Here is a 24,441-nt window from a genome sequence, read left to right as displayed (position 1 = left end):
AAAAAAGTTTTTTTTTTTAAATTTTTTTTATTTTTTCATTTCTCAGTTGTCTGTTTTCATAAATTTATGTTGTTGGAACGATATGGACTACATGTGCAGCAGCTGGCTATCGTCGTTTTTTAAAAAAAAACGCTCTAAGAGGTTTTTAAGAAATCTGCCGCATCACTCTACGATAAACCCTTCAGATCTTTTAAACAAAAACGATATCGTCAATTTTTTGATGTGTCAAGATCTACAAGTGTTTCACGAAGACTTTATAATAAATCAAATTTTAAAAAGGTGACATAAGTTGTATGACTCAAGGTTTGAATTGTTCCGTTTTCAGGAATTTCAATTCAGTTGATCAAAAAAGATTTCTCTAGTAGCAAAAAAGGGCAACTGGTAAGTATGAGATGCGCAGGAACATTGCCTCTGTGTTAAATATCAGTTAATTTTGATAATCACTTTTTGAAATTTGGTAAACAAAGTCACATTTCCAATCACGATTATAGCTTTTGTGGACACGGAATAGATATACACTAATTTCTGGCTTTGAGAAAAAATCACTTGAAAACCTCAAAAACCAAGATTTTCTAGAGAGGGACATCTCATAAAAAATTTTTATGATGTCTCGTCGACTAATTTAATTTTCTGAGCTCTCTGATGACACGAAAAAGTCACTTCCTTTATTAAATTTTTTGGCACAGCCGCCAATCAGATTTTTGACAAATCGCGGTGAGTTTAGAAAACAAATTGAAGATTGATCTGCCAAAAAAAAGAATTCGAACAGTGGTTTTAAATGTTTTAGCAAGTTAATATAGTCCTAAGAGAAAGTGGCAACCGCCCAACCCCTAAACCCACCGTGCATTCAGTGGAACATTTTACGATTTCATTGCACATTCTTGACGTCCATGACAGTGTGATAACATAGTTTCACCGTTGAATTTCATTTTAGATTCTCGAAAACTAATTTGTTGTAAACAAGTTTGTAACCTCTGGCAAAGAAGTTTTGTATGCAATCAGTGCATTTAAAATACAAGTAAGAATCTATTAAATTACTTCTTGCAGTTTTCAAATCCAAGACGAGTTCAATCACGAATCCCAAGTTTCTGCAAAACTCTTTTTCATTTCTTCAAAAAGCTTCTTGTTCTGCAAAACCTCCAGAGCTGTTTTAGCTAAACCTTCCGCAGAGTCCATCGCGCATACAAACGACTCGTCCGATTTTGCCGCCTCGGCAAAGGGGGGCGAGTGAGCGGACGCATTGTTACATGGGATGCTGAAACAGGGGTGAATGGCGGGAACAACTCGGGAGACATCCCCCATGTCGGTGCTGCCTTGGAAGAGTCTCTCGTTCTCGGAGGGGAATTTATAACCGAGTGCTTTCATTTTCTCCTCGTAGATACGACCCAGAACTGGGTTCTGCACCACACTATCGTAAGACACACTTTGCTGTTAATATTCGAAGATAAATGAACGTGGATATTCAAATAGTTGAACAAAAAGCCCAATGTTGCAAAATTTACCTTGTGGCGCGAAAAAAAAATTGTCTAAAGTTGGTTTTTAGGCTCTTCAGAAAATCTCAAATAAGTATTTGAGATGAATTTGAAATCTTTCGAAAATTGATTCCCTTGAAAAAATCCTTAGATCTGCCCAAATACGCCAGTAATTGATATTTAATAAACTAATATAAAACTTAGAACGCAGAAACAATTTTGCAGTTTTTGCACGGCTGCTTGAATAGAGGAAAGTATCAGGGTTATAACGAATCGTCTTCACCGTCATCTTTAAATTGAAAATCGAGGATGTGGGGGAGGAGTTTAGCTTTCATCTAGAACAACCAAAGCATCTGATAGCCTCCTTGTTCCGACCACTCACGTAAACTGTTGGGAAGAAACTATACGGATTAGCCTGCGTTATTTTGTCGCCCGACTTACAGTTCCTCAAAGAAAGCTCCTAGAAGATCAAATGTCGCATCATATTAAAGCACTATTGGTTGTGATTCCAATTCCAAAAGAAATAGAAAAAAGTTGTCTCTGTAGAATTGTAGAATCTACTGTATTACATGCTATAGTAACCTGAGCGTAAGATTGATTCGTCATTAAGTTAAGTAATAGAGCAAACAAAGGGTAAAGTTCGAAATAGTTCAATCTTCGAAGATATCGTCCCTCCAATGCCAGAAAACAAACTTTGACAAATCGGCGAAACCCCCCATCGGAACTAAGAAAGCTAATGTTATGAAATTCAGAGGAGTGATAATAGAGATGATTTGAATCGGGCATACAAAAAACGGGACCCCTCAGACCCTTTAGGGGCAAGTGATAACGGTCCCCGGAAGTGTAAATGGCCCTATCAGAACACGGTAACTAGCAGTTGGAATAGACTCAAATTCTAGTACGTTGTAGGCCTAGTTAAGGGGAGCTTAAGTTTGGGAACCCAGACGGGGAGCTTAAGTTCAAAGATAAATGAACGTGGATATTCAAACAGTTGAACGAAAAGCCCAATGTTGCAAAAAAAATTGTCTAAAATTGGTTTTTAGGCTCTTCAGAAAATCTCAAATAAGTATTTGAGATGAATGTGAATTTTTTTGAAAATTGATTCCCTTGAAAAAATCCTTATATCTGCCCAAACACGCCAGTAATTGATATTTTTAAAACTAATATAAAACTCAGAACGCAGAAACAATTTTGCAGTTTTTGCAAGGGTGCTTGAATAGAGGAAAGTATCAGGGTTATAACGAATCGTCTTCACCGTCATCTTTAAATTGAAAATCAAGGATGTGGGGGAGGAGTTTAGCTTTCATCTAGAACAACCAAAGCATCTGATAGCCTCCTTGTTCCGACAACTCACGTAAACTGTTGGGAAGAAACTATACGGATTAGCTTGCGTTATTGCGTCGCCCGACTTACAGTTCCTCAAAGAAAGCTCCTAGAAGATCAAATGTCGCATCATATTGAAGCACTATTGGTTTTGATTCCAATTCCAAAAAAAATAGAAAAAATTGTCTCTGTAGAATTGATGAATCTACTGTATTATATGCTATAGTAACCTGAGCGTAAGATTGATTCGTCATTAAGTTAAGTAATAGAGCAAAAAAAGGGTAAAGTTCGAAATAGTTCAATCTTCGAAGATATCGTCCCTCCAATGCCAGAAAACAAAATTTGACAAAATCGGCGAACACCCCCCCCCAAATCGGAACTAAGAAAGCTAATGTTATGAAATTCAGAGGAGTGATAATAGAGATGATTTGACCAGGGCATACAAAAAACGGGGCCCCTCAGACCCTTGAGGGGCAAGTGATAACGGTCCACGGAAGTGTAAATGGCCCTATCAGAACTCGGTAACTAGCGGTTTGAATAGACTCAATTTCTAGTACGTTGTAGGCCTAGTTAAGGGGAGCTTAAGTTTGGGAACCCAGACGGGGAGCTTAAGTTCGAAGATAAATGGACGTGGATATTCAAATAGTTGAACAAAAAGCCCAATGTTGCAAAATTTACCTTGTGGCGCAAAAAAAATTGTCTAAAATTGGTTTTTAGGCTCTTCAGAAAATCTCAAATAAGTATTTGAGATGAATGTGAACTTTTTGAAAATTGATTCCCTTGAAAAAATCCTTATATCTGCCCAAACACGCCAGTAATTGATGATTATTAAACTAATATAAAACTCAGAACGCAGAAACAATTTTGCAGTTTTTGCAAGGGTGCTTGAATAGAAAAAAGTATCAAGGTTATAACGAATCGTCTTCACCGTCATCTTTAAATTGAAAATCGAGGATGTGCGCGAGGAGTTTAGCTTTCATCTAGAACAATCAAAGCATCTGATAGCCTCCTTGATCTGACCACTCACGTAAACTGTTGGGAAGAAACTATACGGGTTAGCCTGCGTTATTTCGTCGCCCGACTTAGACTTCCTCAAAGAAAGCTCTTAAAAGATCAAGTGTCGCATCATATTAAAGCAACATTGGTTGTGATTCCAATTCCAAAAGAAATACAAAAAAGTTGTCTCTGTAGAATTGGTGAATCTACTGTATTACATGCTATAGTAACCTGAGCGTAAGATTGATTCGTCATTAAGTTAAGTAAAAGAGCAAACAAAGGGTAAAGTTCGAAATAGTTCAATCTTCGAAGATATCGTCCCTGCAATGCCAGAAAACAAAAAACGGGGCCCCTCAGACCCTTGAGGGGCAAGTGATAACGGTCCCCGGAAATGTAAATGGTCCTATCAGAACTCGGTAACAAGCGGTTGGAAAAGACTCAAATTCTAGTATGTTGTAGGCCTAGTTAGGGGGAGCTTAAGTTTGGGAACCCAGACCCCTCAGACCCCCCACTTCTGGATTTATGCCCTAAGTAAACAAACCCACCCTTAACTTCCGGAAGTCGTTTCTCGGCCTCCAATGATTGCAGGGAGCTGAAACTTGGAGAGATCATAGGTAGCACTGAGGTACATCAGCTGTTTTAATTTGAACCAAATCCGGCGGTTGGACCGGAAGCTATTAGCACTTGGAAAAACACCCCCTTAGACCGGAAGTAGGCAATTTACGCAAAATAATGAGCGAGTGCATACTGATTTTATCGCGGCAATAGACATAAGATACGGACCCCGAAAAAAGACCCCTGAGAGTGAAAACCCCTACGATGGCTCCTTCCGGTGTTAATAGCTTTTCCCCGGGAAAAGTGATAATGGACCTTAGAAATGGTATAACTTGTGAAGTACTAATGGGATATGGAAGAAACTTGGTAGGTAGGACCCCTATGGGATTTTGAACCTAAATATGGAAGCTTGACCCCGGTTGACCCCTGGGTGACCTTAAAATGACCTTTGGGCGTTTGACCCCAAGCTTGTATAGAAAACCTCGGGATTAACACCGGAAAGTGGCGTATTTCCCAGCCCAACCCCTGGAAATGAGGAAGGGTCATCTTGCTAAAAATTGGGAGGAAAGCTTATATATTGGGAACTAGAGCAGAAGCTGATAGAGGTATAGCTTTTACATTGCAACCTTGGAGTAGAGGACTTAATTTAAAGTGGACTTGGTAAACATTGGGTTCAATTTAGCTTGGCGTATGTGCTATTAATAGAAAATCAATCAGAGTAAAAGAAAAGTAGTCCCAGAGGAAATTGGTAGTAATAGAGGCATAGCATGAGAGTTAAGTTTCCTAAATAGTATGAATGGACGGGAAATTTATTTGGCTCTCTGGAGGTGAATTTTTGGTTTATGTTGACCCCTAAAAGACAAACTACGTTACCCTGATAGCTAGCAGGTCGCGATTGGAATAGAGTACAGGTAGAAACTTTAGATGGTTGAAATGAATTAGCTACCCATGAAAAGGGCCTCCCCCTAACCTTGGGAGGTCGGAACGTTAACGGGATAATTAAAATAAAGACCTTGGGAGGATTACTGAGTGAACATAGCATGGTTTGGAGGTTGAGTTGAACTCGAGAGCTCAAGTTCACTGAGTTCAAGAATTAGTTGATTAGAATCGTATGACATTTGTTTGCTTGGTCAAATTGTGACAGCTACCGCATACCGGGTATCTAATAAGTGTGAAAAGATTGATAAAAAGAAACCGAAGTTGGCACGTGGCAGAGTTGACAGGGGGAGGGATATAGCCTTAAAAATGTGCGGACGGGTGATTTAGGTGGATGTCAGGACTGATAGGGAACGGCGTGACTTAAGTAAAACTAAGTGTAAAGAAAGATAAGGAATTGGAGGGTACCGGAGAGCATTTAAGAGTCAGAACAGTGTTAGCTACTACTAAGGGTAGTTGGTTCTCCTCAGAGAAGAGAACAGTTGGTAACTACTATTAAGGGTAGTTGGTTCTCGTCAGCGAAGAGAACAATTATTGCTATTGAGCAAGTTGCGCTGGAACCCGAGTTTAGTACCGGGTTGAAATAGTTGTGCGAGCGAGTTGCGCTTAAACCCGAGTTTAGTACCGGGTTGAACTAGTTGTGTCGCTGCTCTGCTAGAGTAGGCGAATTTTGAATCGAGTCAACCGAAACTGATGAGCAATTGAACAGAACGGGACGCGGGCTTCAATATAGAAGTTGCTAAATAGTAGTTAGCTCATTAGGGCACTGTAAATTGTTTTATTTTCTTCGCGATTGAGAATTTACTCAGTGTGCCCACGATTTGCTGAACTAGCTAGAAGCGTAAAAGGAGAGCCGAAAAGAGCCTAAATTAAGGGGGAAGTTGCGTAATCCTTTGACCGGCCGATTTAGTCTGACCACCAACATAACCCTTTCGGGATTGTGGATCATATCGTGTCTTAGTGTCCCCCGCTATTACACGGTATAAAGGGGAGAAACTCTGCGGCAGTTGAGTAGAGTGAAAACCTGCTTAGAGGAGACGACTCCCGGGAAAAGAATCTACAGTCTCAGGGTCATAAAAAAGTTGGTCTGAGTTTTATCGTTTCAGTCAGAATAAATTGCACCTGATGAATTCTGCTGTGAATAAGAGAAATGATGACTTTTTCTCTAATTATACTGCCTGTGCAATCCTTGAACAGTTTTTCGTTTTAATAATTTCTTTCGTTTTTGTAAAATCCTCTGCATTTTGAATTAATTTAGTTAATATAATGTGGGCTATTCATGTTCAACATAGTGGATTAATCAGATGTACTCAAAAGTGGCAAAAAAAATGTAAATGTCAAACTAGCCCCTGCCCCCCCCCCCCCCCTCTCAACAAAACATGGATTGGGTTTTTCGCTTTCAATAAGATGTGACTGTGCACTTCGGTCCCATTTTTCAGACTTTAGAGTTAGAATTTTTCGGACTTCTCTGATTTGAACTGTGCATCCAATAGCTGCTGCCCCTGCTTTGAAACACTCTTCTCCTCGCTCTAACAAAGGCTGCAGCTCCTTCTTACTAGGAGCTCGGAAGTAGAAAAGCAGCTCAGCCCTTTCCGGAACGATATTGGGCGCCTTCCCACCGTCAGTGAAAATTCCTAAAAAAATTATCACTACATTCTAACTATTTTTTATGTATGAGTGAACTATGCAAGAATTGTGGGTTCGATGCAACCTTTTTTTTTCAGGAGGACAAAGCTTCTGATTGTCAGTTATCTAAAATATGTTTCCTAAAATATCTATAGAATGATAGAACCAGATACATATGACCGTAATCATAATGATAACCTTTACCGTTTTCCTACTTTCACTCTTTCAGCTTGTTTTAGGTTTTCTGCTGTACAATTTCTTGAGAACGGGACATCGAACTTGCAAATTTTTGCTTTCAACGAGCAACGAGCAAATGAAAAAATTTTTCTTCACATTTTTATCTTTTTCTCTGCAACTACTAAAGATACCGGATTGAAACTTTGATACATGCTAGATGAAGATAATTGAAAAAGGCTAAGCCAATAAATTTTCAGAAATTTCATTTTGAGGGCGTAAAATAGCCAGTTAATCATAACTTGTTTCAGAGGTGCTCTTGCTCTGGAAACATTCTTAAAAAGAACACAAGGAATGTGAGCTTATGGGTTCAAATTGGTTCTTTGGGAAGCTGATGATCTTCAATTACTCTATATGTTACCTAAAAACCACAGATAAAGAAATTGAAAGAGTTCTTTCATCCGGCGTCGAAAAATAATCGTATCGGTTTTGACGATACAGAAAGTAAAAGGTCTTGGGCGCTAATATCAGAAAGTTAGACAAAAACTAGACACACCATAACTGCTTATAAGGCTCCTGTCACATCGGAGATCGGAGGTGATAGATTGGAGATGTCACTTTTCCCAACCATTTGCAGGAACAGTTTTTTTGTTTGCTTTTATGGATCATCAGCGCAAAAATACGAGTGAAGTTTTTTTTTCGACGCCGGACCAAGAAACTTTTTCATCCCCTCTGTTCAAGGTTTTTGCGCGGCTTATAGAGTAAAAGGAGATCATCAGCTTCCCAAAGATCCGAATTGAGCTTATAAAATCAATTTTTGCGCCCTTTTTGAGTATGTTTTCCAAAGCAAGAACATCTCTGAAAATAATAAAGATTATCTGGCTTTTTTACGCCCTCAAAACAAGATTTCTGAATTTTTAATTCCGTTAGCTCTTTTCAATTAGTTTCATCTAGCATTTGGCAAGTTTTCAATCAGATAGCTTCAAAATTTTCAGAGAAAAAGATAAAAACGTGGAAAAAAAACAAGTTTATTCGCTTGGTGAAAGCAACAAGTTGTAACTTCCATGTCCCGCGACAGTTTTACAACTTTCTTTACTGTTTTGTGACGCAATTTGCTTCTGTTTCTATAAATTCTCTTCTTCGAGTACTCGTTACAAAACTGCATAGAGTCTCTTTGTTCACAGGTCTTAAAACCGGTGATACACCAAAAAAATGAAGACTGGTAAGCAAAAAAATGAGCCGTGATGTTGTATAAATAAGAAGTCAGCTCAGCTCTCTTCTCACGCTGAGAGGTTTGTGTGTTAGTTAACAATTTTTTTATTACTGGAAAATGAAATTATTACGTTGTGAGCAAACCTTTTAGTCTAAAAACTTTCTTGAATTTTCAAGCTAGAAAGCCTGTTTCCAGTCCATTGCGAGGCCAAACTGTGCGTTCTATGATTTTTGAGCGGATTCCTCAAAAAATACGCTTCCCGGGTTGAGGTCCATACCAAGAATAATTCCTATCATACAATTTCATATATGGAGTCTATGCAAAAAAATGGTTATCATACAATTTTCAAATTGGTGACAATTTTGATTACATGAGAGAAAACTTGGCATCGAAAAATTTTTTTGATCAAACAAAGTGCTTGTCATACAGTTTCATATACAAAAATTGTATGCTATGCATTTTTTCATAGAAAAAAAATACAAGTTTGAGGAAAAAGTTTTGTCATTCTTTTTTGGGTTGCAAACTTGCTTATGTGCTCAAATATAATTCTTCGAAAAAAACTTGCTTGCAAAATTTGACTTTTTGGGCCTATAACGTAATCCAAGTTGAAAATTTCTAGCCAACTAGCCATTTTCTAGGTACAGAATCTATTGATTGGAGAGATTTGTACAGATTAGCAGCTCCGGAGCGCTAAGAAAGTTTTTAGTGTTTCGTTTTTTTGTAATTTATTTGAGGGTGAGTCTATTGCGTTGTAATAATACGAAAGAAATTTATCATTTTTTAGCAAGTCAATATGTTTCTTGATCTGAGTATTTGCTTCAGTAGCTTTTTGATATCCAAACAAGCTAATAATTTCTACATAGAAAATCTTCAGAAGAGTCTCTGCTCTTCCAAAATACTTTCATCTTTTCTGAAAAATGAAAATTGGGTTGAGTGCAGACTGACGACAAGAATTTTAATTGAGTGTACAGAGTGGCCAAAATGTTTACCACGCAACGTACCAAATTGCATCAAATTTAAGCAAATTACTCAAGTTTTAGATCAACCGTACAATTTCCCCCTATCCATATTTTATAGATTTATTACCTGCTTGGGGGAGGGAATTCTACGGTAGGTCTTTTAGGGAGTGGGGGAGTGTACAGTTGATCCAAGTTTCTATAGTGCTAAGGCAAAGAGAGTTTGGGTTTTAAATAGTATATAAGAATTTTATCTGAAGCTTATACGCTTGAAACGAGGTTCAATCTTGCTGTCAAAAGTTGTTTATCCAAAATCATTTTTTTTAATTTGGAAGCTCTCCGTTTTTTTCTTTTTCACAAAATATTTAGCTGCATTTAATATTTGACTGCATTATATTTGACGCATAAAATATTGCATTAAATCAATGTTACTTTAGAATAAATTTTCCACTTTTGGGAAAAGTGCCCATCGAACAGCCCTTTTATTTGTAGTCTTGGCAAAAAACTTTGAATTTGCTCAAAAATGGTTGGTAGTTTTTCGATTAATTTTCTGTATTTGACTCCTGCAAAACACCGCATTTGAAATTTTATTGTTTTTTCTCACTTTATTTCTTCAATTAGTTTAATTTCTCATTTTTTCCACAGTTCTTTTTCCTGAGTTAATTTCCTCAACATTTTTTTTCTCCTGAAGGTCTTATGTCACTATGAAAATACCATAAAATAGTTCATCTGGATACTTGCTACCATAAACAATAAGCTTATTCATGCAGAGAGAACTACCCGGGTTGACCTCCATAGACCGAAAAACCTACTCACACAACGCCATAAAATAAAGTCTATGAAAAAAATTAATCAAACTAATTTCATACAAGTTTGTCAAATTGACGTCAGCAAATTTTCAAAAAATTTTATTTTGTTTTTTCATAAAAGTCAGTAAAAAAAGTCTTTGAAAATTTGTCATTAATAAAAAACGAAGAACATTTTGTCAAAAAGAACGCTAATCATACAACTTTCACATATAAAAATTCTATGACCAGCATTTTTTGATAGCGACAAAAATTGTTCAAATTTGTTTCAAAAGTGCCCCAGTTTTTTTCAATCGCAAAATGAATTTTGTAGTCAAACAAACACTTTCCAAAAAAAATTTTTGCATGCAAAATTTTTTTAGTGCATAACGCAATCTTGTATACACAAAATTTAAGTTTTTACGCTTCTTAGGATGAAATTTTTCAAAAACGCTCAAAACATCTTTTTGTTTGTATAGCATGATTTTGTATGCCTTGCTCCAGGCATGATTAATTAAAATTCGAATTAAAAAAATCATCTTTAAAAATTTTAGCCAAAATTTCAAAATTTGATAATTTCATTAAATTATTTCTGTGAATCATATGTAAAACAATTCAGGTCTTTTAGTGACTCTACTTGTGAGTAACTAGGGTATTTTTCACAGTCCAGAAATTTCAAGAAAGTGCAATTTAAAAATCGTTTTTTTTCTTATGTTTATATAAAAATGCTAGCCATACAATTTCTATATATGAAAAATCAAACCATAGAATTTTTTCATGCACTTTTCTTGCGTTTATGGAATTGCATGAAAAGTGTATGAGTAGCATTTTTCCATTTATGAAACTTTTATGACTAGCGTTTTTAGTCAGCCCGAGTATTTCGGTAACACTTGCTGGTTTTGATTATCAGATGGTTCATGAGTACTATAAATATTTGGCAAAGCACCAACTGCCATTTGAACACGCCAAAAATACAAAAGTTATGTATTAGTGGTTTAATGTTTAACAGTTTTAAAAAACTACGAAAGTAAAACAAGTAATCCTGCGCATTTCCGTTTGCTTTAACTTCGGCTCATTTATTGTTCCGACTTTCGAAGAAAACGGAATACTTATGCTCGGGTGGTTTTTTTGGTCAGTCAATTTTCACCAATCGAAATAATAGTTTTCAAAATTTTTCTTTACCCCATTGAAGATATCGACGTCATGAGTTCAAATTTTAAACGATATTTTGCCTTCGATTCTTTTTTGTGAATTTCTGCAGGTTTGAAAGTTGCCAAATTGGCCATGCTATGGACTAAATTATGCGCGCTTTGAAGAATTTATTCATTCTGCTGAGAGCGTTAACGCAAACTGTTTATGTGTGGCAAATTATCACGCACAATAAAATCGTTCCAAACTGACATGAGGCTAGCTAAGTGTTCCTATTAATTTCGTACGACTCAAAACTTTACACTTTGACATTTTCCAAAATTTGTAGGTTTTCAATAATAACTTTTCCCAAAAAATATTCGATATGAATAAGACGACAGTCGGAACGTTCAAGATTTTGCCCTGATATACGAGCAGTCGTGTTTCACTCTGATTCAAATATCTCCTGAAAACTTTTAGTGGACAAGCTATAGATGTAATTCAGTATTTACTGAAAAGAAATATATTCCTCGAAACAAAAACAAATAATTGTTTCTGAGGGATGATTGGTTCGTGTAGATCATTTTTTTTCTGTGTATTTAGACTCATACTGACAACAAAATTGCTCGTATTAGGGCGATGACTTGAATTTTCAGACTGCCCTTTAAGGTTTATTGGATAGTGTTTGACCTTAAAAAACTATGAACATTTCAAAAAAGTGGAAAAGCTTCTGAATAAGTTTTTGGTTGGTATTATTTTGTGGAAAATCATACCCTCTCACGCTATTTCAATAACAAATTGATATATTTAGCATTTATTTATTAATACATTGCGCGTTTCTTTTGCCGATTTAGCCAAACAGAATATTTCTAAGCTCTCATTACTTGTCACAGGTGAAATTTTTATGAACTTGATTTGAGCTCACGACATCAAAAGTTTTCAGATGATATGAAAAAACCTGTTTGAAAATCGAAGTCTGTGTGGAGAAAAAGTCAGCCCGAGAACAAATGTTCCACCACTTTATCTTCAAAAGTCCGAACAAAGATTTGAGAAGAATTGATCAACGAACGATTGAAATAAAGACTCTGTCATGCTACCTTTTTAATCACGTTTGCCGTTACGATAATTAAAAAGATATTCATTAAGCCGATAAAGCCAATTTATGCTGTATAAACCTTGAACTAAAATGAGCAGCTTTTGCTAGAAAATAATGCCTTTCAAAAGAAAAAAAGGGGCAAAACTGTAAAAATCCCGATGGTTCGCATACTTCAATAGAAAGTAGTCGCCAAGGTTAACTTACAGAAATATATCACTGGTTCACGGGTTTTCTGTCCATGGAAGTCCATCTCTGGATTTATGTCTTTAAAAACAATAGCGTTGTTTTGTTCGTGCGTCGATAAGCTAAGATGAAACACCAAAAGTTAAGAGAGGATATCTTAGTTAAAAATTATTTTAAAAACTTTGAATTCTTGCCAGGGTTCCCTGACAGCTCCTTCCAGGGACTCCAGTTTTGCCCTGGAGTCTTAAAGTTCCTGGCAGGAAGTCTAAGTTTTTTCTCCTGGCTAGGTAACCCGGGTTGTCACAGTTGAATGGAAAACTAACCATGTGCACTCATGGAAGGATGCATCCAGTGTCTTAGTGCGTTGATGTTAGTGTAAGCTAGCACTGCAGCGTCAAGTGCATTCCGACCGAGCCAAGGGGTTGTCCCGTGCGCATTTTTCCCTGCCAACGACAATTGTTTTTTAACGGACTTCATTAATATGACATAAAAAAGGGATACCATCCAGATTAATGTACAGGGTTTTGATGGTTTTGAATCTTCTTTATCTCTTACCAGCTTTAATATATATCAGCTAGAGAAAAGATGATAGATACAAGAATCAAATATCACAATTTACAAACAATTTTGTGTTTCCCTAAATAACTGAAAAACGAAAAACAAAAAAATGAGAGTAAATGGCAAACAAAAACTTATCGGCCGCTCAAGATCCTAGTTTTACTTTGTAACAACTATGGTCCTAAATTGGCAAAAAGAGTGATTTTCCCGGGACAATAAACGTTCAAGACTCAAGGTAAGTTTTGACATCTTATACCAAAAATTTGTGAGAATAGGCAGAATGAAATGAAGAAACCAGAAGATGCAACTAGAAAAGGAAAGAAAAACTGATTTCCATGTATGAGCTAGATTTAGATAAATAAAGATATTTGAAATGAAAAGATTTGACAAAATAAGATTTGTTTCAGCTTTGTCGTTTCTTTTGTCTCTAATTCTGCATGACATTTATATAAAATCAGTAATCACTCTAATTTTAAAGTCTTTTAAAGACATCGGAAAAAAGTTTCTACACCAATTAATTTAATGTTTACAGGGACGAAAATTAAGCAAATGGAAAAATTTGCGTTTTCTAGAAGCTGTATGGCATTCAGTGTCTGCACAAGCTGTTTCTGAACCGGTTATGAGTTTTTTCATAATGCGCACAAAAAAAAACAAAACATTTCTTTTATTATAAAAGAAACTTTATTTACGCCAATTGCTGATAGTGATTGGATCTATACTAATAAAAATGGTAGTTAGGATCAGTTTGAGTATGAAAAAAAAGTTTGTAGGTTTATTTGACATTGATTTTGTTATGAGAAGTACGAAGATTAAACAGAAAAGGTTCATATTGCTATGAATATATTTTAAATCCATTCAATTTGATCTTAAATCCTAGATAAAAAATCAATCCAAATCAGTTTTAAATCAAGATAAACCCATTGTTTTTGTCATAATTTTTTTGTGTTTTAGGAGGTTTAAAACGTCTTAAGTTGACATAGGTCATTTTTTTTTCAATTAATCTCGATCAGTTTTGAGTTTGTGTTGCATTTATTCAACGCCCAAAATTTTCGTTTTACATCCATTGATAACTTTTTGCACATTTTGATTTGTTGCTATTTGCTTGCACATTTTGAGCTATAAATTTGATCTACATTGACCATTACTTGATTGATTACCTAAGTTTTTGCCCAAAATTTGATTTACAAGGATAGTTTTTGATATTTTTTTGTTAGTTTTTGAGATGAAAATGTCATTTATTATTACTTTTTCTTAATTATGTTTTTAATTAGCATGTTTTTTGGACGTGTTAGCAAAAAAAAACAATTTAAATTGGGATTTGAGAGGGATTTTTAGACACATAAATTGGTCTGCTCATGGTCATTTAAAAAGGATTTAAATGGGTTTTAGTGAGATTCAGATTAAGCCAATCCAAGTATTTCTAGAAAGATTTAAATCGATTCACAGCCCATTTTAGTTCCTAAAGTGTGCATTTTTAACCAATTTGGATCCATTTAACTTTGATTTAAAATCAATTTAAATAGATCCGAAACCATTTTTGTCAGTGCGGGTAGTAGAGCACAATTGAGTTTTGTGATAAAACAAGAAGTCTTCATCCTCCTTTTTCAGCTTGTTCGCTTGTTTCAATTGCTCAAAGTTAAACTCAAAATTATAAATGACAAATTGATTTTTTTTCACCACAGAAAACTTTTAGAACATTTTAAAAAAGATTTCGAATGGCGGGTGAAAGTGCTGTAAATAGTTATATTAATTTGTGGTATCTTATTTTGCGTGGATCGGAACAATAAGTGAAGGTGAACTGAAACTGACTGATATCACACTTCAACCTTGCAAACCAGTTCCGACGTAAATGGCACTTATGTAATCTTTGCTGGCCTGCCGACCACTCATTTTCAGTTTGTCGATAGAGAAAGCTAAGTTCATCAGTGCTGCATCAAACACATAAAGAATCAGAAGCTTAACTCAGTCAGATTGGAAATAAATCATCTCTATAATCTGCGGCATTGATTTGCAGAAACGCTTGCAAATCATCCTCCAATTTGAAATAATTTCCAGCATTTACAAATATGCAGTCTCAAAACTCTCGGTTACTGGATCTAGCAACATTCTGCCCTCAGTATCTCACCAAAAAATAAAATAATGAATCAGGGGCAAAACGAGTGAAGGTAAAACAACCATTCATTATAAGAGGAGCGAAACGTACCACTATCTGATTTGTCAAACAATCTAGACGCAGAAAACCTAGAGAACTATTAAGACAAGACAAGACAAGACAAGACTGCTCGCAGCAGGGAGAAGCCCTAAGTGTTCTGTCTACCATTTTTTGCCTATTATCTCGTACAAAAAGTAGCATAATGAATATAGAAAACAAGTCTAAATGTGTGAAGGACAAAATTTGCCGCTAAAATTAGTAAGGGTGAAACGTGCTGAGTATTGAATAGCCCAGAATGAAAAAAAAACCCAGAGAACCAAAACGACAAAATTTGCTTAAACCACAACAAAACTGCTCGTATCAATTTGAAGCCTTGAATTTTCCCATTGCCTATTATTGTCATAGAAAAATTTTTTAATTAGGAAATGAAGAAATTTTTAAAAATTAAAACATTTTTGAAAAAAATCATTGGTAATTATTACCACCACACTATCTGAAGCACGAAGTGATAAACTTTACCTCCAATATCATATTTACAAGACCGAGTAGCTCGCCTAAATCTGATTTGCAATGATTTTCTACCTGGATTATTTCACCGCCTACGGGTTAATATATGGTGCGTTAATTACCTCCAATTGGTCAAAGTGCAATTTTCAAAGGCACACCCATAACTTCACGTAAAATTGTTGCTGGTTTTTAATTTTCTCCTCAAGGCACTGATAATTTTCAAATAAAAAGGGCGTATTCAAAAGCGTCAATTTAAACTAAATAGAGTACAACTGTTCGTAATTTTCTTTGAACTGGGACATAGCACGACTTCTCCGGGTACATAAAATGTGCGAAAACACCTTTTTGCTTCAAATTATGAAAAATTTTCCGAGTAGTTGCAGCGGAAAACCCGGATGAAGTGGTCTTTTTTTCGTATGTCAACTGCGCCAGTTTCGACGTTGAAAGAACATTTGCAGCTGTTTGGCCAAAACTTACATAGCGGCACAATGAGTAAAAAAAAGGTAGAAAAATATTCTTCTTTAAGAGCAATACAAAGTTCGGAACGTTCAGTGTTCACAATTTGCTGGAAATTAGAATTTAGAAATCAAAAGAAGAACTTTGCTGAGACTACAGTTTTAAACTACCCATTTGCTGAGACTACCAATAGTAGAGCCAAAAACAAAAACACGACTGTTTACATTCGGTTGGGAATGAAACATAATTAATGGTAAAAAAGCCATAGATCAAATTAACCATAAAATGTAGCTCTGAGCCTCTTGATGCACTGTGTGATTGAATTTAGACACATTGTACGTGACTCGGGATGAGACATGAGCGCCATATCCAACCCCTCCAGAGCACCCTTTTTCTTCAGCCAGATCTTCCCTCCCCCACCCTCTTCCCCGGGAGACCCGAGCAGAACCACACGAACCACAGTGCCAATTTCGTCCAAAGCAACTATTAACTGCAGAAGATAAAATTGAGGTATTTTATGAAACAAATTTAGAACAAGTTTCACATAAATACCGTTATTATTTGCAGTGAAACAGCTTGAGACGAATGACCGTAATCAACCCAAAAATTACCCAGAAATCTTTTAGTTTTTGATAAATTTTAGAAACTTTCAATTAACTTGACAACAAAACATTGACAAAAAAATATATGAGGGTTATATCAAAAGCTTAAGAAAAATGGGACATAATTAAGAGTTTTGTGATCGAAACAAATGCATCAGTATACCACATAAAAACACTAAATTAGCTCGGCAATTGCTTGACCCCCTGCCGACCCAAAGGGATTCGACCCCCTGCCGGCCCAAAGGGTCCCCCCTTTTTACTACTTTGCGACATCCATATATGGTGACGGATCCTAAAAGTTCCATATTTGGAGGCGGATCCGCCGTTATATATACTAATTTTGAGGGGGGAGCGTGCGCCAAAAAAAATGCAATTTTTGTTTAAAATTTTCCAAAAAGTGCCTATAAACGTTGTTTTTGTTTGGTTTGATTTTTTCGAAATTTTTTTAAAAAACCGCCTCACTCGAGAATATTTTAGATCCGCCTCAGTTTTTAGTAGATTAATTATGTTTATTATTGTTCGGAATTTCGAAGAAAGAGGAATAAATATGCCAGTGGTGGTTTTTTTAATCAGACCGATTTTAGAAAAGTTGACTGCATATGCGCATCAATTCGGAAATCTTGGGATTGACAGGCGAGTATGCTTGCACTAGAAAAAAGTGCGGTTTTGCTGTTATGAAAAATACTTTGATGGTTTGTCTCAATACATTAATTATTTATGCGTGGCAAATTATCCGCACTCATAATCGTTCCAAAGTTGAATTGATGCAAGCTAATTGGTCTTTATTACTTTCATGAACGATTAAAATTTAACACTTTGATCAGACTTAATTTTGTAGTTTGTGAAGATTTCATATAATGAAAACGATTTGAAACCAATTAAAGGGCAGTCAGAAAATTCAGGGAATTGCCCTGATACGAGCACTCTTGTTATCACGCACTCATAATCGTTCCAAAATTAAATGAGGCAAATATATTGACCATATCAAATCCATTCAAATTTTAGCACCTTTTGATTGATATTGGCAGTCCAAGTTCAAAGATTTTGCCCTGATGTATAATGGCCTTCGTCTTGGGATTTCCAATTTTGAAGAAATGATATTATATTTCCGCTCGATGTGATTTTTTCGGACAAAATTCGATTCTTCAACTAGCCACTTTTAAACTGAGTTTTTCATACCATTTGAAACTTTTTGACGTCTTGAGCTCAATTAAAAACATATGTTTACTGGTGATTTTTTTCCGAAAAACTATGGTGGTTTGAAAACTGGCAGCTTGGCGAAATTAGGACAATTATCGCGCGATATATTTTGTTTTTATAATGCGTTAGCCTAATCCGGCTCAGAAATCATGCCAAATTGATATTATCATGCCAAATTATCATGCTCAGAAATCATGCCAAATTATCATGCTCAGAAATCATGCCAAATTAAGATAATTTGTCAGAGGACGATTTTTAAATTTAAAAAAAAAACATTTACAAATTTTCTTATTTTTTCCTACTTCTTAAGAAAAGATAAAATTAATTTCTTTTAAAAATGTCTTGGTTTTTGGATTTTGAGGGGCAGTTTGAGCATTTATGGTTTTGCCTTGATACGAACAATCTTGTTCAGTGTCAACTGCTATTTGGATTTAAAACACTTTTAGTACATTTGAGTCTTTTTCTTTCTCTAAACACGCATCCAACTATTCAAATTTTCCGATCACACAATTATCAGTTCAATCAATGCAATGCTCTGATCTCCATATTTTTTCAGTACTTTTTAAAATTATGAGTAAAATCAAAGCTTCCTTTGAAAAAAAAACTTTTTTGCGTAACAATTCTGCGAAAAAACTATTACAGATATTTAAAAAAACAATACAAATCATGAGAATGACCAACAAACAAATGAAGAAAAAATAGGACCATGGTATTATTCTTACTTCTGCAGTCAGTGATTTTTTTTCTCGAGCATTTTGTGTCTACTTTTTGCAATTGGAAAAAAATATCGCTACATATATAAGAATCTTTACTAGGGTAATTGATCATTTCACCTCCAATTTCACCTACCATTCCACCTATCAGTTCAATCAAAGCAATGCTCTGATCTCCATATTTTTTCAGTACTTTTTAAAATTATGAGTAAAATCAAAGCTTCCTTTGAAAAAAACTTTTTTGCGTAATAATTCTGCGAAAAAACGATTACAGATATTAAAAAAAAAAAAAACAAATCATGAAAATGACCAACAAAAAAATGAAGAAAAAATAGGACCATGGTATTATTCTTACTTCTGCAGTCTGTGATTTTTTTTCTCGAGCATTTTGTGTCTACTTTTTGCAATTGGAAAAAAATATCACTACATATATAAGAATCTTTACTAGGGTAATTGATCATTTCACCTCCAATTCCACCTACCATTCCACCTATCAGCTCAATCAATGCAATGCTCTGATCTCCATATTTTTTCAGTACTTTTTAAAATTATGAGTAAAATCAAAGCTTCCTTTGAAAAAAACTTTTTTGCGTAATAATTCTGCGAAAAAACTATTACAGATATTAAAAAAAAACAATACAAATCATGAAAATGACCAACAAAAAAAAAGAAGAAAAAATAGGACCATGGTATTATTCTTACTTCTGCAGTCTGTGATTTTTTTCTCGAGTATTTTGTGTCTACTTTTTGCAATTGGAAAAAAAAATATCACTACATATATAAGAATCTTTACTAGGGTAATTGATCATTTCACCTCCAATTCCACCTACCATTAAGGCAAGAATTGCTGAAAATTGAAATGCTTTTTGTCCAAAATGCGTCAAAGGTATCCGAAACGCAGTTTATCCAAAATGCCAAAATTTATTCGTTTTTTCGAACATTCCTGATTGATACATAAAAGTCTATGAGATTGAGCAAAAGCATCATCCGGAAAACCGTTCTTAAATTCAATTGATGCGGAGAACGGAGTGACGGTTTGCGACAAAAAACTCGTGGAAAGGCTTCTTGTCAGCAAACAGGGAACGAAATTTTTTTCGGCAAACTGGGAATCCGGCTATGTGGCACGCCAGTGAGTCCACTAACACTATTGGCAAACAATTGGCTTGTGTTTTTCGTGAGCTTTTTTTAAATTATTAATCCAGATTTGAAACTTTGAGCCAAATAGAAAATTCACTTATATGACGATACGAATTGATTGCATCTAATTATGTGGCCTCTAATATTGAAATTAAGAAAAACAACCAGAGGCGGTCTGACCTTGAGAAAAGCGGCAACTCCGACTACTGCGATCAGATTGTGTCCACAAGCATGTCCAATTCCAGGGAGTGCGTCGTACTCGCTAAAGAATGCTACACAAGGAGTTTCAGTCTCGTTAGTGTCTTTGCTGCCTTTGCCAGTTAAATATTCAACTGAAATATGAAAACAGGTTGAACTTGCTAGATTAAAAATGTTTTTCCAGCAAATTTAATTTATGGAAATCTGATCATGCTGTTTTAATACATTTAAAAAAAACTTGAAAACGAATGGAATTCGAAGATCAGCTTTCAGCTTTTTTGGTCCACTCTTTGGAATTGTATGATATGATTTTGTCAAGCCGGGTTACAGGAGCGGATCTAAGATTTACTTGAAAGAGGAGACAGTAATTTCTTAACCTTTTTCTAGGTCGTCCAACTTTGTTCTTTAAGCTCTCCCAAAAAACCAGGGCCTTATTTTGGCAAAAACTGAAGTTTCCCTCTGAAGAAAAACTGAAGAAATTGGTATATTATGGAGATATCGATAGGGCCATTTAGAAATTTTACGATTGGTCGGCCAAAAAAAGATGCCTTAAAATAGTAACAAAGGGCTCGAATACTTGATTAAGGGCATCCGCACCCCCTCTCACCTTCTCAACTCCGCTACTGCCCGTTTGTGACAATTATCGAGAAACTATTTCTAATTTTGATGCATTCAAATAAGAAAAAGACTCAGAAATTATCAAATAGTGATCAAAAACTGTTCAATTCTCGTCAGCAACTCCGCATATTGTTTCTAAAAAAATCCAAAAAAATAGCAGCTGAAGAGTTGAACTAGATCCCACATAATGATTGAGGTCAAATTAATTAAGATGAGGTCAACCTTTGAAAGCAGTTTCGAGTAAGTAGTTCTTTGTCACAGTCCCAATGCCAGCCTCAACGAAGAAGTCAGTTATGGCATTGTGTGCAACCCGCTCTTCAAAGGCCAATTCCGGGTTATGCCAAATCGTGTCTGATAAATCGTGCAGTTCTTTCTGATGACGTTCGAAAAGGTCAGAAGTCATCAGCAGCAACGAGTTTCAGGCCAGATCTTTCTTTCAGATACGATTAATCGCTTAACTTAATTGATAAAAACAAATCAATTTAGATCATATTGATTATTTCAATGTGACAAATAACTATTGAAGTTTAAATTATTAATCCATAATCTATGGCAAGGAGATCCCAGACTTCGTGAATTACATTTGTAAGTTGCAAATCAGTAAGCGGACACTCTAGTAAACAGACTTAATTGGTTCAAAAATTTAGCGGATTAATATTTCAATGAAAAGCATTGCTTTAACGCCAAAAAATTTATATCAAACAGCACACAAAAAGAATGAATACAGAAACTAACACAGAAATGAGCGGCCTACATTGTAAAAAAAGTGCACTTTGGCTGAAACGCAAACGGTGCTTGTGTTTTAAATATAAAAAACGGCTCAAATCATCTTTTTACTTGTTAGATAATAACGCACGCTGTTAAATTTTACCTTTGGTGAGACAAAAACAAAAAATACATAACAATGGACAGCCGGTTAGTGCGCAAAAAGCACAAAATGCTTCGACCAAGGTCTTGAAAAAATATGTTTTTTTTTGCAATTAAAAGTCGTTTTTTTTTCTGTGTGATTTGATAAAAAGATTTGAACGAAAAAATATGAGTGGCATATATGACAGACATAATCAAATAGATTAAATAGAAAGCAATTTTTTTTGTAGAAAATGACTAAAAACGGAATGAATGGTAAAAAAACTTGAAAAAATTTCATTAATTTTTTTAAAGTTGCTTACAGAATTTTCTTTCAAATTTTTGAAGTTTTTGATGCCCAAAATGGCGCTTAATAAATCCAAAAACTAACTTTAGTTGAGTAAAATTAATTTTTCACAGCCTAAGTTAAGCCTAAACAAGATATTCTGAGACTGCACGCTACGCTCACTTTACCAGCTCGAAATTAGACCAAAAATAAAAAAAACCGCAAACTGTTTTTTCTCAACAAAAATTTTTTTTAAATTTTTTAAAATTTTGCTCGAATCACAACTGAAATAGCCTTAATTTGACATATAACTCGAATCACTTCAAAGATTGTTTGTTGTGTTTGATTTTGCGTGGAACAAAAAAGGAAAAAAACAAAAGGCACCCGAATACAAAATTCTCCACATTTTTCAAATGGCCGGGAAAATGAGAAATATGTTCCAGGAAAAAGCGATAACCTTTAGGGAAAAACTACGCAAAACTATTTCTTGTAATTGAGCTCAAAAATGTTGATCAGAAAACTTTCCCTATTTCAATCGTCTATTTTTCTGATTCAATTGCAAGTTTAGGAGGTGGATCGAGGATAGTGTTTATATCTTTAGTTAACTCGAAAATAATAAATGCAAGAAATGGTTTCAATTTTGATCAAAAACCAAAAAGAAAATTATATCCACGATTTTTTCAGTTAGTTGCAATCACTAAATTTAGAGCTTTCTATTGAAAATCTCACGTCACTATCCAATTACTTCATCTAAATTTCCAGGTCAAATAAAACATTTAAAAACAAATTTGGTGAAAAGTTAAAAATTCAAAGAAAAAATTGACATAAAATTAACAGCTGAAAATATAACTTTAAAGCACTTCAAAACTAATAAACCCGTCAGAATTTATGTGCAACCCGCTCTTCAAAGGCCAATTCCGGGTTATGCCAAATCGTGTCTGATAAATCACGCAGTTCTTTCTGATGACGTTCGAAAAGGTCAGAAGTCATCAGCAGCAACGAGTTTCAGGTCAGATCTTACTTTCAGATACGATTAATCGCTTAACTTAATTGATAAAAACGAGTCAATTTAGATCGAATTGATTATTTTATTGTGACAAATAACTATTGAAGTTTAAATTATTAATCCATAATCTTGGAGAAGAGTCAATGAACGCAGGAATTCAGAAGAAAAAAATTGACTTGTTTTTTGAAAAAAAAACTCAACTTTTGAAATAAAAAACATTTTGCCGTAAAATTCTTTGAACTTCAAGAACAGTTTATGATTGACATTTTTGAAAATAAACGAATTTAATTTCACAGATCTGTAATGTTAAGTAAAATTTTATTTCCGCTGAGAAAGTTAAGTCCCCCTTTTGAAAACAGAAATCAATCACATTTTTTTGAGCCAATTTCAAATTTATGTTTGAATAGCTCAATTTGAATGCCTTTTAGCAGATTAATTTCAAGCTCAAAAATTGCTTATACGTCTTAGTGTATTTATAAAAACGTTCATTGATTCGTAATAACTCCTTAGGCATTAACCTACAACCAATAACAACAAAAATTTCTCTTGAAATTGTTTTGAATCCTGCATTCAGAATATCATGAAACGAAAACCGAAACATTTTAGGTTAAAACAAGCCGCCGAAATCTGCCTTAGCAAGAAAAAATAATTTTACCTAACTCAAGTGATTACAATGCTACTGGAAGTCTAGAAGTTTTTACGAGTAATGCAGTAGTCTCGTCGCAACAACACTTGTTGCACAGCTGTGAAAAATTTCAGAAAAATTAAAAAACAATTAAAGCTTTTATCAGAAGTGTTACTTTTAGGAACTTGAAGCCAACTATCTTAACTGATGGCAAATTGTTGTTGAGCTCAAGGAGAACTGAAAACGATAGCAGTTTTCTGAAAAAGATTCCGACTGGTAAAGTGTAAGAGAATGAGGAAACCGCAAAAACATAGATTGAAAACTTTTGAGCATTTTTCAATTTTCGGAGAAAAAATATCACGTTGAAACTTGCTCAACTTGTTGTCAGTTTAACAAAGGAACAAAAATGAACTGTATAAAAAAATCAGTGGTCAAAACGCTTTAAATCAAGTTTTAGCAATAACAAAAACTTTTAGTTTTTCGGTTGAAAAGACAAAAAATATCAAGACCAATCTAATTGAAAAATGGCTCATTCTGTTAAACTGAACAAATACTAAATTGAAGCTCCAAATGAACTTCATCGATCTTTACTAATTGATTTTACTCAATAATGATAACCCAATGACCAAACTCGATCAATAAGTAATTTTTTTTATTCCATTTTGTAATCTAAAACTCTACTTTCTTGAAGTAGAATTTCTCAACGTTTCTCCCCGTCATTTGAATTTTAAATTTAGTATTTGAGGGCGGAATTTGCCTTTCTTTCAGTAAATGAATGAATTAAATTTTTTTTAAAAAGCCGAAATCGTTTGATTTCGCTTCCATTTCAAATTACATTTGAGCAAACTGGATCAATTAAATAATTTCATATTGTTTTGAAATCCGAAAATCTATTTTCTTGAATTAGAATTCATTTACCTTTTTTCGCATCATCTGTTATTCAAGGGTGGAAATTGCCTTCTTTTTTCAGCAAATTCAATTCAAACTCAATTGCTGAAAGGAAAGCAAACTCTTGTCTCGGATAAGTAAAATTCAAAGTCCTGGAAAACCGTTAAGGAGTTCTTTTTTACAAAGTTTTTAATCATATTTTTTGA

General features: G+C 34.8%; 1 protein-coding gene across 1 annotated transcript; it reads right to left on the bottom strand.

Moving 5' to 3' along the window:
- Positions 1–923: 923 nt before the first annotated feature.
- LOC134843746 (xaa-Arg dipeptidase-like) lies at positions 924–21,386 on the bottom strand. The gene is made up of 6 exons (XM_063860001.1): positions 20,807–21,386; positions 19,949–20,100; positions 16,396–16,606; positions 12,767–12,886; positions 6,747–6,916; positions 924–1,428 (listed from the first exon to the last, which is right to left on the bottom strand). Exons 1-6 carry the CDS (start codon positions 20,985–20,987, stop codon positions 1,072–1,074), a joined length of 1,191 nt encoding a protein of 396 aa, XP_063716071.1. The 5' UTR covers positions 20,988–21,386; the 3' UTR covers positions 924–1,071.
- Between the last annotated feature and the right edge of the window lie 3,055 nt (positions 21,387–24,441).

The sequence above is a fragment of the Symsagittifera roscoffensis genome, chromosome 4, assembly GCF_963678635.1.
Source record: "Symsagittifera roscoffensis chromosome 4, txSymRosc1.1, whole genome shotgun sequence".
In the NCBI taxonomy this organism is placed as follows: Eukaryota; Metazoa; Xenacoelomorpha; order Acoela; family Convolutidae; genus Symsagittifera; species Symsagittifera roscoffensis.
The sequence above is the reverse complement of the archived record's forward strand: the minus strand, read 5'-3'. Positions and strand labels throughout refer to the sequence as shown.

Coding starts and splice junctions, on each gene's coding strand:
- LOC134843746 (XM_063860001.1), bottom strand. CDS start 20,987: ATGACTTCTGACCTTTTCGAACGTCATCAGAAAGAACTGCACGATTTA. Junction 20,101..20,806: donor ACTCGAAACTGCTTTCAAAG/GTTGACCTCATC, acceptor TTCATATTTCAG/TTGAATATTTAACTGGCAAA. Junction 12,887..16,395: donor GCTCAGAGCTACATTTTATG/GTTAATTTGATC, acceptor TGTCGTTGGCAG/GGAAAAATGCGCACGGGACA.